Source organism: Lycorma delicatula, chromosome 1 (assembly GCF_047948215.1).
Source record: "Lycorma delicatula isolate Av1 chromosome 1, ASM4794821v1, whole genome shotgun sequence".
Lineage (NCBI taxonomy): Eukaryota > Metazoa > Arthropoda > Insecta > Hemiptera > Fulgoridae > Lycorma > Lycorma delicatula.
The window spans coordinates 159,969,471-159,982,637 of NC_134455.1; the positions used below are offsets into that span (position 1 = coordinate 159,969,471).

A 13,167-nucleotide genomic window follows, 5' to 3' on the forward strand; every position below is an offset into this window, starting at 1 on the left:
CTTGGATGTAAATAAGGATTGCTTTAATATCATAATATAAATAAAAATCATTGTATGTATGTACGTATGTTCCACATCTCCTAAACCACAGGATTAATTTCAACCAAACTTGGGGCAATTATTACTACTAAGTAAAAATAATGTTGGTTCTTACTGCAACTGCTGCCACAAGGATGAGAGGTGAGAACCTTAAAACATTATAAAAGGTTAAAATTCTGTAACATTTGGGAATATTTTCATCAAACTCAATATTCAAACCATACTTATATTATAGGATTAATAAAAACATGCTAGATCTGAAAGGTTAAATTCAACAAAAACAAATGCAAAGGAGATTATATTTGATGAGAAAGGTTTGTGACAATTTTTGTAAAAAAGAAGTTGTGAGCCTCTCAAAAAATTATAATACCTTGTAATGCAGGTATATAAGATATATATATATATATATATATTTATATATATAAATATATTATTATTATTATATTATTATGCTTTTACGGCCAACATGGGACCACTTAAGTCAATTTTAGTTGGATCTTTTCTGAGAAAAGCGTGTTATTTTACTCTTCCGAGCTGCCCAGTATTTCTTCATCCGTTCAGATCTTGCTTTCTTTTCTTCATCCGTAAACACCCTCTTCGTTGTATTTTGTCGTTTGTCTGTCTTTTGTTTAAATCTAATGCTTTTGTCTTTTAGCTTTGTAATTTTTCCAGTTTTATTCTGTAGGTCAATCATGGAAATTCCCAATTCTTTCATATCTTCTCTAATTTCTTTGATCCATCCTACTTCTAGCTTTTGGAGCCAAAGCTTTTCAATGATATTTCTTGACAGTCTTGTTTCCGGTGTCCTTATGAGATGACCAAAGAAAGAGATTCTTTTTTTCCGCATAGTATCAGTAACAGGCGCTATTTCTCGATACACCATCTCATTTGGCACAATCCACCATTGGCCTTCTTTTTGGTGTTTTTTATTGATACACGTTCTGACAATTCTCCTCTATTTTCAGAATTTTTTCAATTCGGTTTTTCTGAGTGATTTTGAAATGGGTCTCGCTTCCGTAGGTGACTACTGGCTGTACTACAGTTTTATAATGTTTAAGTTTTGTTTTAGCAGAAAGGCATTTTTTGTTATATGTTGACCAAGTTAATTTTTGGGATTTAATCATTTTATTTGTCCTGTTTTGCCATGTCACTTTTTCATTTAAATTATAAGTTATTATTTCCCCTAGATATTTAAATTGTTTTACTATTTTAATTTTCTGATTGTTTACCGTAATGTGCTCTATTACCAGAGGATCTATGGCTAATTATATATATATATATATATATAAAATATATATATATATATCCTGTGTATATATCCTGTATATATATATATATACAGGATCATCGAAAAAGATCATTGCAGTAATTTAAAAAAAATGTATCTCAAACTACTAAAAATAATCAGTAAGTGGTTTTCTTAAATTCACAAACTCAAAAGATTTTTTTACATTCCTTAAAATGTTGCAATATGAGCTCCACTGGTCACTCCGCATATATGTAGCTGATAATCGGACTTCTGTGACCAATCTGTTCCTGGACAGAAGTAAATTCTGTGGAGTTCTGGATCATCGCAGATGTAACTGTGGCATAGCAGCAGTGATCTGTTGGCTTAAATGTTGTTCATCCCTGTTTTTTTCACTGCAGACAATGTTTTTAATGTATTCCCATAGAAAAAAGTCTAAGGGTATCAAACCTGGGCTTCTCGAAGGCCAAAGCACAGGACCAGCCTACCAATTCAATGATTAGGGAATCTTTTATTCAGAGTGTCTCGAACGCCTAGGCTAAAACGTGGGGGCAAACCATCTTGTTGAAATATTAGAGCAACATTACTTTCTTGTTCAATTTGGAGAGCTTGGAGTAAAACATACAGTTGTCATGTCGAAATAAACATTCCCTGTGATAGTAGGCTCATGCAAAATGAATGGGCCAATCACACATTTGGACATCAAATTGCACCACATGTTTATTTTTAGAGTATCTCTCACACTGAATAATCTCATTGGATTGCTGAGATCCTCATATCTTACAATTATACCAAAACCATTAAGACAACAGATCACTGCTGCTATAGTCACAGTTACGCTTGCGATGATCCAGCAGACCGTACATAGATGTTTTAATATATCTATGCAGGATGACAATGCAGTGTGTTATACTTGTATATTCATTTATATACAAAGTAAAAATATACATGTATTTATAAATTCACAGATTGAGCTACATTATAGATAAGGAAATAAAACTAGTTAGAGTGTACTCAAAAACCATTAAGAACAGTAGTATTTGATCACTAAATACACAATCTTCAGTAATTATAGCAAACTGGTAAAAATTAATGTAAGCATAAAAAAGATGTTAAAACACAGTTAAGAAGTAAAAAGAAAAAAAAACTGACTAAAAAATTCTAAGAACTAAAACAGTTTTTTAAAATTATCTTTAAATTTAAAATTTTAACTGGCACAAAATTAAAAATAAACAACTATAGCACTAGAAGAAAGAAGCAAACAACTGAATAGGTTCATAAAAAAGGTTCATGTTAGCTCATATCCCCTAGGTCTTCAGCTCCTTAGTAGTACTCAAATAAATAAAAAATATTCAAAGATTTCATGAAGGTTGGTGTCCTTGCAAAATAGAAGTTTATCCTAGAATTGAAAATTACCATATTTTAGTTATTTTTTTAAATCATGTCCTGCTTCTGAAGGAAAGTAAAAAGACATTAAGAGTTTGAGAAGTTTCTGATCTTTTTCCTCTAGGTCTTACTAGCTCTCTTAATTCACATCGATTAACAAAAATTGAAAACGCTTGTTATTTGAACTGTTCTTTTAAAAAGTGTGCTGCTCCTGGAAGATAGAAAAACTCATGTTATAAAGATTGCATCCCTTGAGCTAACCTTGATCCCCTTCAGCTAACAAAAATTTAAATATTTTATTATTGAAATCATTGTTTTTCAAAGCGCATCATTGTTTTTTTTACCATCAAGAACAAATAAGAAACTGAAATAGTATTAGAGGTGTCAGACCTCCTTACCACCAAAGGAGGTCACTCGCCATGTTAAAAAATATTGTGGTATTTGATATATTTTTTCAAAAGATTATGTGTTCTGCATGTGCAAGCCTGTATAAATCTTAATGATATCAATGAAGTTTGACCTCATCCAGATAATCTAGGAAAAAACAAAAGAATAATCGCTCAGAATCATTTAAAATAAAAACATTGAAATGCAAAAACAAAAGTTCATAAATGTTTTTTTTCAATTTTGAATAGAGCTTTCATTGTCATAGTAAAAACCTTTTTTGTAACATGATTGTGAATCATTTTAGCAAAATTTCTAGTTAAAAGAAAGTAAGTGATAAAACTTGTAACAGTAATTTTGAATTTTTAAAGCAAATTTCATTAGCATGTTTGAAATATTTTATAATACTACTGGAGTAAAGAGATCCATTAACAAAAGTAAAGGTTCTCTTCTTTAATTTGGTGTATTTTTCTTTTGTATTTTTTGTGCAATTAAAGTTTTTTAACCATATGAAATAAATTCAAAAAGTTTATGAAATACATTTATTTATTGGATTCTTTATTGTGGATATCATCAAACTAACTAGACCTTCACATCACTCATACATTATCAATTCAGGTCTGTGGTTTTTTATTAACATTATTTTTTTGAACAAAAGAGAAAACTGACCTTTGTAAACCATTCAGTTACAAGATTTTGAGCATTGAAGATATCATATATGCAATGCACAGGTGTTGGTATAGTTAGAGGAAATAAAAGTGTGGAACTAGTTAAATTTTGAGTTATAAATGCTGCCAATTTCTGCAACAATGATTTCTTTATTAGTATTACTATCTCAAACAGAAAATATAATTTCTAGAGACATTGAAATTGGGTTGTATACGTGATGTAAAATACTTCATGTTATTTATCAAATTAGTTATCTGTTTATGAAGAAATAAATCACAACACAGTTGGTAAGTTTCAATTTGCCAACTCGTAAGTATGTAATTTATTTTTCTGTCCTCTTTGCTTAGTATGTTACTGCTTATGCTGTTTTCTGGTTAATATACATTTAAGATAGTTTATAGATAAAGGAAACTTACAGTTCATATTATTTATTAATGGATTGCTGAATACTTGTTAATTATGTTATAGAAACAGATGAAGGTAGCAAAGACTGAGGAGATGCCTCCAGCTGTCCAAGAAATGATGACTGTATTAGGCACCCTAAGAAGACGACCTAAAAATAAGCAAAATGTCGAAAGCAACAGTGGAAGTAGTAGTAGTGGTGTCAACACTGACAGTAATGCAACTGTTAAAACTCGTGTTTCGGCAGCTCCCGCTGATGTTGCATTATAAGTATAGTTATTTATAGTGAGGTTGAAAAATAAAGTTATTTGTAATTATAATTTTGAAAGAACTTCTACAGATATCTTTGTTCTTCTGTAACTATATAATGTTACTCGAATACTATCATTGATCTTATTAATTTAATTCATAAATTTCAAGAACGTTAGTCATTCTTCAAAATCAAGTATTTGCTATCAGATATTTATATTTTTTTATTATTAGGATAATTATTCTGTTCAGTACTGTTATAGATACATTTTTAGAAATTTTAAAATTGATTATTACTGTCAATACCTTGAAAGGTTAAGAATATTTATGACTTATAAATGTTATTTTGGATAGATTGTGATAACCTAACATAATCAATAATATAGTTCATGGATGTAAAATACTTAAGAATTTTCAATTCTTATTTATTAATATAGTTTTATGGACAGCTCTAATTATAACAGCTTTTTTAAATTATAAGCAATAAAAATAAAATAAGAATGTATTTTTTACGTAAAAAATATTTGTAAAGTAATTATAAAAAAAAAAAAAATTGCTCATATGAAAGTATTTTTTCCCTTCATAGTTTTTTTAATCATTTTAATAAACTAAAAATTATTATGTGTGTGTGTCACTGTGTATTATGTATGTACCAAATACTTTACATTTTGTTATTTCTGTTTCATTACTTTACATAAAATTTCTGTTTAAATACTTACATAAGATCTCGCAATTTATGTGTTTCTGAAAATATTAGTTGCACTTAAATCTATACATACTCCAGTTTGCTAGTTAATTTTTCCCATATTAATGGGGTTTCTTATATTCTTATTCTTTCCTATAATCATTTGTATAAAAAAATGATGTATGAAAACAAAGACTTTTTGACTTTTTTGAAAACAAAGACTTTTTTGAATATTTTTTTCTGTAATTTTAGATCAGCACCAAAAGACACTTGTACTATTACTGTACAAAAACACTGTAAATTATCATCTTATTCTTTTTAAGAGATTGTTTCTACAGTTTGTCCCCATACCTCTATACTGTAGTCATTTAGCTTATAGAATGAAGAATAAATAAACATTGCCTTTGTGTGTGTGTTTGTCATGATTCTGCTGAGTCATGTCCCTTGCGTCAATGCCAATTACAACAGAACCATATCTATACATAACACTATAATCATTACCATATACTATATTACTACATAGTCACCATATAATTAATTTGTCGTATAGTAGTCGATGTAATCAAAAGTTTATATAATGTTAGGTCTTCTCAGTACTATTAACACCCTTGATCTTTTCATATGGTCACTCTTGTTCGCATGTTTAATTTTATTATCTGTTCCTTATTTTTTTGCTCTAATGCTATTTAAAGTTAATATAATGCATTTTTTTTAAGTTTACTGGAATGTGAGTAGAGTGTATGCCTAGATTTGTGTCTTCACAACTTGAGTAACATTATTTTGACACAATTCAACTGATAATAGTGCATGATTACTGATTCCCCTCCAAAAAAAAAAAAACTGTGAAAAAAGCCTTTAAGTCATGCAGAAAAACTCATCAATTTAAATGCTTACAAAAGCAAATTACAGATTAATCCAATGGCGTTGATTTTGGATGTCGTTAATAAACTGCTAATATAAGTGAAAGTTGTGCTACTTCAGTGTACTATGTGATTCGTGAGTATAAATCTACTAATGAATTATGGTTTTCTAAAGAAAACAAAACCCCACTGATCAATTAAAGAAAAAGTTGACGATTTTGATAAAGACGCAATTCGTAAAAAAGTATATGAATTTTATTTATTGAGAAATGGTTAACGATGTGTTACCTCCTTTGGAACATAATTCAGTTACTGTGTTAGACAACGCCCCTTATCACATTCATGTAAAAAGGAAAGAATTCCAGCTGTATCTTGGAAAAAGAACGATATCATAATGTGGCTTACTTCAAAAGAAGTGATTTTTGAAGAGGATGAACTTAACGTACAATTATTGCAAAAGGTTTCATGTATTAAAAGTAATTTTAATGTGTATGAAATTGATGAGTTGACAAGATCCATTGGCAATACTGTGCTTTGATAACCTCCCTATCATTTTGTATTCAACTCAGTTGAGTTAATTTGGGGACAAATCAAAAGTTACATAGCACCAGAAAACACTGCTTTTAAGATATCTGTTGTTAAAAATTTGTGCTTAAAAGTCATCGTTAAATCGAGCCAGCAGAAATGGAAAAAATATAAAACATGTAATGGATACTATTGAACCAAATTATCGGGAATTTGATAATATAATAGGAAACAAAATTGAGCCTCCTACTGTAGCTCTTAATACTGACAGCACTGTAGATTTTTTCCAATCAGATTACGAAAACTGAATTGAATTTATTTTTTATCGTAGAAATTTAATCTAAGAAACTGGTGAACTTTTGCTGTTTGTGGACAATTTCACAACTCTTAAAAAACTCAAATAAAATGTCTTAATTTATTTTAATTTAAAATATGATAGTGCTGAATATTAATGTTGCGTAGTTTCTTTTATATGGATCAGGATTTACAAGAGATGCTTGTGAATCAGCCGCCTGAACACTTGTACACGCAGTTTGTTTATTTGAACTTTATAAGCTAATTGAATAAGGTATAGAAAAATATATGTTGAGGACTTAGTATGAAATTTTTTATATTTGCATTCATTTGTACTTATGAATGATTTATCAGTGAATTTGTATGTGCAATATCGTTCTGAATGCACAGAGTTATGCATCTTCATGTCCTGTGAGTTATGAGTGAGTGATATGTGCAATGAATCTACGAGTTACAGTTGAAAAGCTTTCTCCACAATGTTGTATAATTTTTCATTTTTTTCGTATCGACATTGTAATATGTAGACCTTGATTAATTATTTCTCATCTTGAATTGACAGGTGTGGCGAGATCAAGACTGTGGTGGCCAGTGTCATGAAGCTGGTAATACTCCATGATGGAATTAGTTCATTTAAGAAATTGCACACATAATTCATACACAAAATTTGGTCAAAATGGTTTCGAATATTCAATTCTTTTTTAATTTGATCTTGCATTATTACCTATAGTATAGTAAGTTCGGCTGCTTGTTTCCGAATTGATTTGAATGGAGACAATCAAATCAACTATGGAAGTACATGTTTGCAATCGTGCCTTCTTTAGTCCACTAAATGGTTTGCTGGAAGCAGGTGTGTATCACTCTCAGTCAAGCATTGTTGTTTTACAAGGAAGGTCCTTATAAAAGCATTCATTGTTTGTCCCGTGAATTGTTATTCATGTACCCAAACACATGTGACCAACCGCTCTCAACATTGTCCTTTCATATGATCCAGCCATGACTTTAAGATTGTAACAAGAGTGAACAAGTGTCTTGTGTAACCTTAAGACCAGATAGACCAATTGTGGTAAAGAAATTGTTCTTTGAAACCGTATACCACGTGACTTTCAAAATAATAACATGTGAACTGTGAGGAAGGGTACAGGTTTTTTCAGAAGCACTGTTTATTACTTAGGATAAATTAGATTTTTTTGCAGTTACAATTTTATTACAAGTATATTAGTCTATATAATTACTAAATCCATATCATAAATGTAATGTATCCACTAACATGAAAGCAAAACATACATAAAATGACACTAAAATACATTTTATTATTTTTTTTTAATAAATAAAGAAGTGTATTTTAACTTTAATAGAAATGGACATTCAAAAATAATGTTACAACAAATGATGTTCACATTTAAAAATAAATGATTCACAAGAGATGATTTTCATGTTAATGTTAAAATTTTAATTTTGTAACTATTATTTTGAGAAATTCTAATAAAATATTGCTATCTTGGTAGAGTATTTATAATTATTTCAATAATTTGAAGTTTTTTCGTCAGAGCAGGAGAAACCTCTTTGAACTCAGTATAGAAGTGGTCACTAAGGGTCTCATCCTCGAGTACTATCCAAATGGTAATTTTATTTACTAGGCCTTAATGAACCCCCAAACGTGTAATCTACAGTACTAGTATACTAGTAATAATAATAATAATAGTAGTATACGGTACTAGTATACTAGTAAATGTGGCCACCCCTAATGTATTAATGCAGTGTATCCCACAGAATCGCAACCCTGCGATCTGTGACTTGACAACCCCATTCCAAACATCTGGCATTAAAGTCGCCTGCCACAATACATGGGTTTCTGCTGTTGATCACATCAACTATACTGCCAACCCTCTCTTCATAACCACCTAGGTCAATATTCGGTGATAGGTAGCAACTAATAACCCTATTCCCATGATGTCTACCCATGTAAACTCACAACCTTGGCCTGAACTCAATATAGCATTGTTCTGAGTTAAACAGGAAATCGCAGTATCTCGTTCATCGTCCTTCATCCATCTCTGACTATCAACTACAAGTAGATTGGGCTCACTAACAATTACCAAATTAGCCTCCTTTTGCTTGACAGTAACCCAGAGTAAATCATGAGCACATCTACTCCTATTTAAATTAACTTGGATAATCTTCATTTCAAAGCCTTGGTGGACATCCTGCTGCCGAAACTTACCACAGTCAACACACCTGGTCTCGACTGTGCACTTGTCCTTGTGGTGCTCACCACCACAATTGAAACAGAGCCTTGACCTGTCCGGCCTCTCATAAGTTTACCACACGATGCCCTAGGGTCCAAAACTTGTAGCATTGTTCTTCCTCTGCCCTCATAGTGACCTTGCAAACAACCCTACCAACTTTGACGCTGCCTTTTTGTATTAAATCAGCCACATTCCCTGCTGGTATCACTACCGTCTCCACCTTCATGGGTTCAAAGGCTAGCCTAGTGGAAACAACTTTGATTGTTCCGTTAGTGCCATCTTCAATCTCATCAAAGACATTGATCTTCATCAATGTCTTTCACCAACGAGTAGACCATCCTCCCTTTTCTCCCACCAAATTTCACTATGACTTCCTTGCCCTTCTGTGAAATAGTATTCTATACCTCTACAATGTCTCCCTCTGCCGTACATATATCTGCAGGTCTTCACCGAAACCCTTCCTAGCTGAAAGGATCTCTACAACCTCCAAAGTTACACAAGACTTCACCTGTTTAAGTAGTTGGCATATGACTTCCCTTCTATCTTTATTACTACCTTCATAATCGGAATGACTGCAGAATCAACAACTACCCTCTCTTTTTTCTTAATCTCTTATCTCTTTTCTTAATCTTCTCTTTACTCTCTGCAGTTTCCTCACTACCTAGGTGTATCACTAACCAAGTTTATGAAACTCCAACTACAATACTTGGCAATTCTCCATAAGCTCTAGCCTTAATATAGCCTGAGAGCCTGAGAGTGCGGAGGAAGAATCAGTGGTATTTAAAGCTACTAAGAGCGCTCCTAGATCTCCTGTAATGTAGCTGAACCTGTATTAAAACTACAGGAAGAGGGACGTCTTTTTGCAATCACAAAACCTGGAATTGCTAGGGTGCTTATTAAGTCACCTAAAAGGACAGGATCCCTTGATACATTGCTGAAATGAAGGAGGTAGAAGATCTGGATCAATGCGAGAAAGATAGAATTCTTCTCGAGCTGGTGATGATGGAGCTTGGTAATTAGGGTCAAGCTATTAAATAAACTGATTACTAATAACACAAGCACTAAGACAGAGATCAAGGAATGTGGCAAAAAGCTTGGCGAACAAGCTAAGGAGTTCCTGGCTGACTGTACCGGAAGCCCATAGTATGAATAAATTGGTTCAGGTGGCCATGCAGACACCTGTTACCTATGGTATACAGGAAATCATGATAGCATTAGAATAGGAGGTCAAGGAGGATGTGATTGCTAGGCTAGCCCTCAGAAGATGGCCTAAAGACTATTTGAAAGGCCCATTAACAGATATCGAAGATAATAGTGCCGCAATTGTGGTCGATATGGCAGCAAATTCTGATCTGGGACTATAGAAAAAGATTATGGCCAGAGAGCCCTGGATCAGGAAGCTAATGTTGCAGGGGTAAGCTAAAAATCAGGACAGGTTTTGGTTGAACAACTGAGTGCGTGGGTCCTAGCAGGTGAAGTAATTGAGTGCGGGAAGAAAAAATTGTTCATTAAAGTGATAAATGTGAACAAAGGCGAGGACAAAGTTATGAGGAGGGAACTCACTGAAGCAATATATAAAGTAACACGAAACCCTTAGGGTTGTCAACCGCACCATCCCAAGCATAAGGCTTTGCATTGAAATCCCCTGTAATCACAACCATATGGCCCCCTACACCTCCTAATCTTGGCAAACAGACCATCAGTGGCAGAGACACTGGACGAGCAATAGCAGCTGAGTAAGGCCAGCTGTCCTGTATCAACCCATACAAAGCCATCGCCCCCATCAGTACAAAACAATGGTATACCTGCCTTGACTGTAAGGATGGCAGCATCATTCCACACATCACCCAGTCAATAATTGGGCTTCACTATGGGGTCATTGGGTTCAGACACCAAGAATAAGTCAATACCCCTCCTGATGGCCACCTCCAAATATGTGTCCATTGATGCGCGATTCCGATTGCAGTTGACTTGTAGGATCTTCATCTCTTACATTTGCACCTCGTTTTCCTATCCTATGTTCCTCAACACTACATAGGGTGCCATCAGCTGACAAGGGCACTGTTTTCTTTTGTGGCCTGCTTTACCACAATATAAACATATAGATTAGATCAGTCAGGTCGGCTCTAAGCAGCAACATGACCAAGCTCCCAATATTTAAAACTTTCTCTTCCCTCTGTTGAACCCAACAAAAGATCGAAAGAATCTGCTTTCTTTTATGTTACTTCTTGAGGTGTGGTTTCATAAAGCGTGTAAGTCTAAAAAAAAATTATATTTAAGAAATTTAAAAATAATTTTTAGATTCTTTTTCAAACAGAAAATTTAATAACATAAATAGTCATTGTTACCTGTGTGACCCATTGTTTTTCATTATTATATAAATATCATCTACATTGTTAATTATATTAATAAAGTTTTATTATCTCCAATAATGTTTGATTTTTTAAATAGCAATAATCTTGGGAAAAAAATTGAAATAAAGCACAAGCTGTAGTTTTGTTTTGAAATAAATGTTAATTATAAAAAAAAAAATTTATGCAGTTGAATTGCCATCATTTGTAATACTGATAAGGATCACCAGAAATACTTTTTGGAAAGAACCTTAATGTCTAATAAATTAAAAAAAAAAAAAAAATCTATTTACAGTTTCTTTAATAACATTAATTTAAGCTTGCTTTAGTAACTTTCATCTTTTGTATTATTTATTACTTGTATCTAATGTCTTCTAAATATTTTGATTTTTTGTGAAAATCCACATTAAAACAAATTTCTAAAAAATAATTAAACTGCTTTTGTATATTAAAATGCTGATCAAAACTAAACTTTATGTATAATTTAAAATTCTGAAGTTTCATAAAATATTTCTTAGGAATTAATATTCTTGATTTTTCACTTTAATATTTAGTATTTTTAAAAATAATAAAGATCTACTATTGGTCCAACACCAATAAAAAAATTATGTACAGGAAAAGCAAATGGATTGCTTAAATAAAATCTAAATTAAAAAGCACCTTGCTGCTACAAGGTCTAAAAAAATTAAAATATTGTATTAGTTTTTATTTTGATTTTTTCTATTCTGATGAATTGTCTTGTCATTTAGTGCCTAAAGGGGTTTTCTGACAACGGGTGTCAACATTTCTACATGTTTAGGTACATACTCAAATAAAGTTTTATTCTTAATTTATTCTTCGCTTTGCCATTAAGCATCAGGTTGTTCAAGCCACTTTATTTTATTTTTCAGTCCATCACTAATCTTTTTCCTTCCTGTCAAGGTTTTGATCTGTTATTCAATAGTAGCTAGAGAGATTATGTTCCATATGCCAGTAGTCAATAGTTCCTTATACATTCTTGTTTTGTTCTAATTATAGTCAATAGTTTTATTCATTCTTGTTCTGTTCTAATTATACTATCTGGCTATTATTTTGTGTTTACTTAAAATATTAACCAATTTCCAACAAGCATGCTATCGGTCATATGGTAGTACTAGCCAAATAAGGACCTACCATCTTTTAGCTTCTTGGCCCACACAATTTGGACTTATTTTCCATCTTCTTTGCCCGACTATTTCTAATTATTAAGTTGCTACTTCCTGATATATCCAGATTTCAAAAAACATCAGGTTATAAATATAAGCTTGAAATATAATCAGAAGTTCCCTACATTTATTTACTCATCAACACAATTTCCTGTTCAAATTTTTTACCCAATCATCTACCGGGTTGCTCAGGTTAACAGAAGCAACCTGGTAGATATTGGAATTGAAGTGAAAGAAGCTAAGTTAACTGTATTGAATGAGTTAAATGTATTTTATGTAGAAGGTCTAGAGTCCTTTTATCATTCCCATTAGCCAGAGCTAAAGCTATCCCAAGCTCTAATAAAAATGTATATATATATATACACGTATGTAAACTTTTTCTGTTGTAATTTTGGAACCTTGAGTCATTCAAGGGAAAGGCAGCAGGAACAAAGTAGCGGAAAGCAAGGGCTCTTTGATTGCCAAATCTGTCAAAAAACACGCTGGAAGGGTGAAAGAGAAGTTAATTAGTAAAAACTAATTATATTTGTTTCTGTGTACATAGAAATTTAAATGAAGCTCCATTGAACTATAGTTTTTTTAGGCGGACATTTTATTAAGTTATCTAATAATACTAAGAAATATTATCTGTATTGACATTTTATTAT

At 31.9% G+C, this 13,167-nt stretch overlaps 1 protein-coding gene across 2 annotated transcripts in view; it reads left to right on the plus strand.

Annotated features, from left to right (window-relative positions):
• The window catches only part of LOC142324808 (shootin-1-like), a 98,520-nt gene extending 93,621 nt beyond the window's left edge, over window positions 1-4,899 (plus strand). The window contains exon 10 of one of the 2 annotated variants that reach the window (XM_075365835.1): window positions 4,193-4,899. In XM_075365835.1, the coding sequence (XP_075221950.1) occupies window positions 4,193-4,396 (204 nt within the window). In that variant the 3' untranslated portion in view covers window positions 4,397-4,899. The remainder of the gene's footprint in view (window positions 1-4,192) is intronic. The other variant, XM_075365826.1, reaches the window with a different exon arrangement.
• Window positions 4,900-13,167: the final 8,268 nt, after the last annotated feature.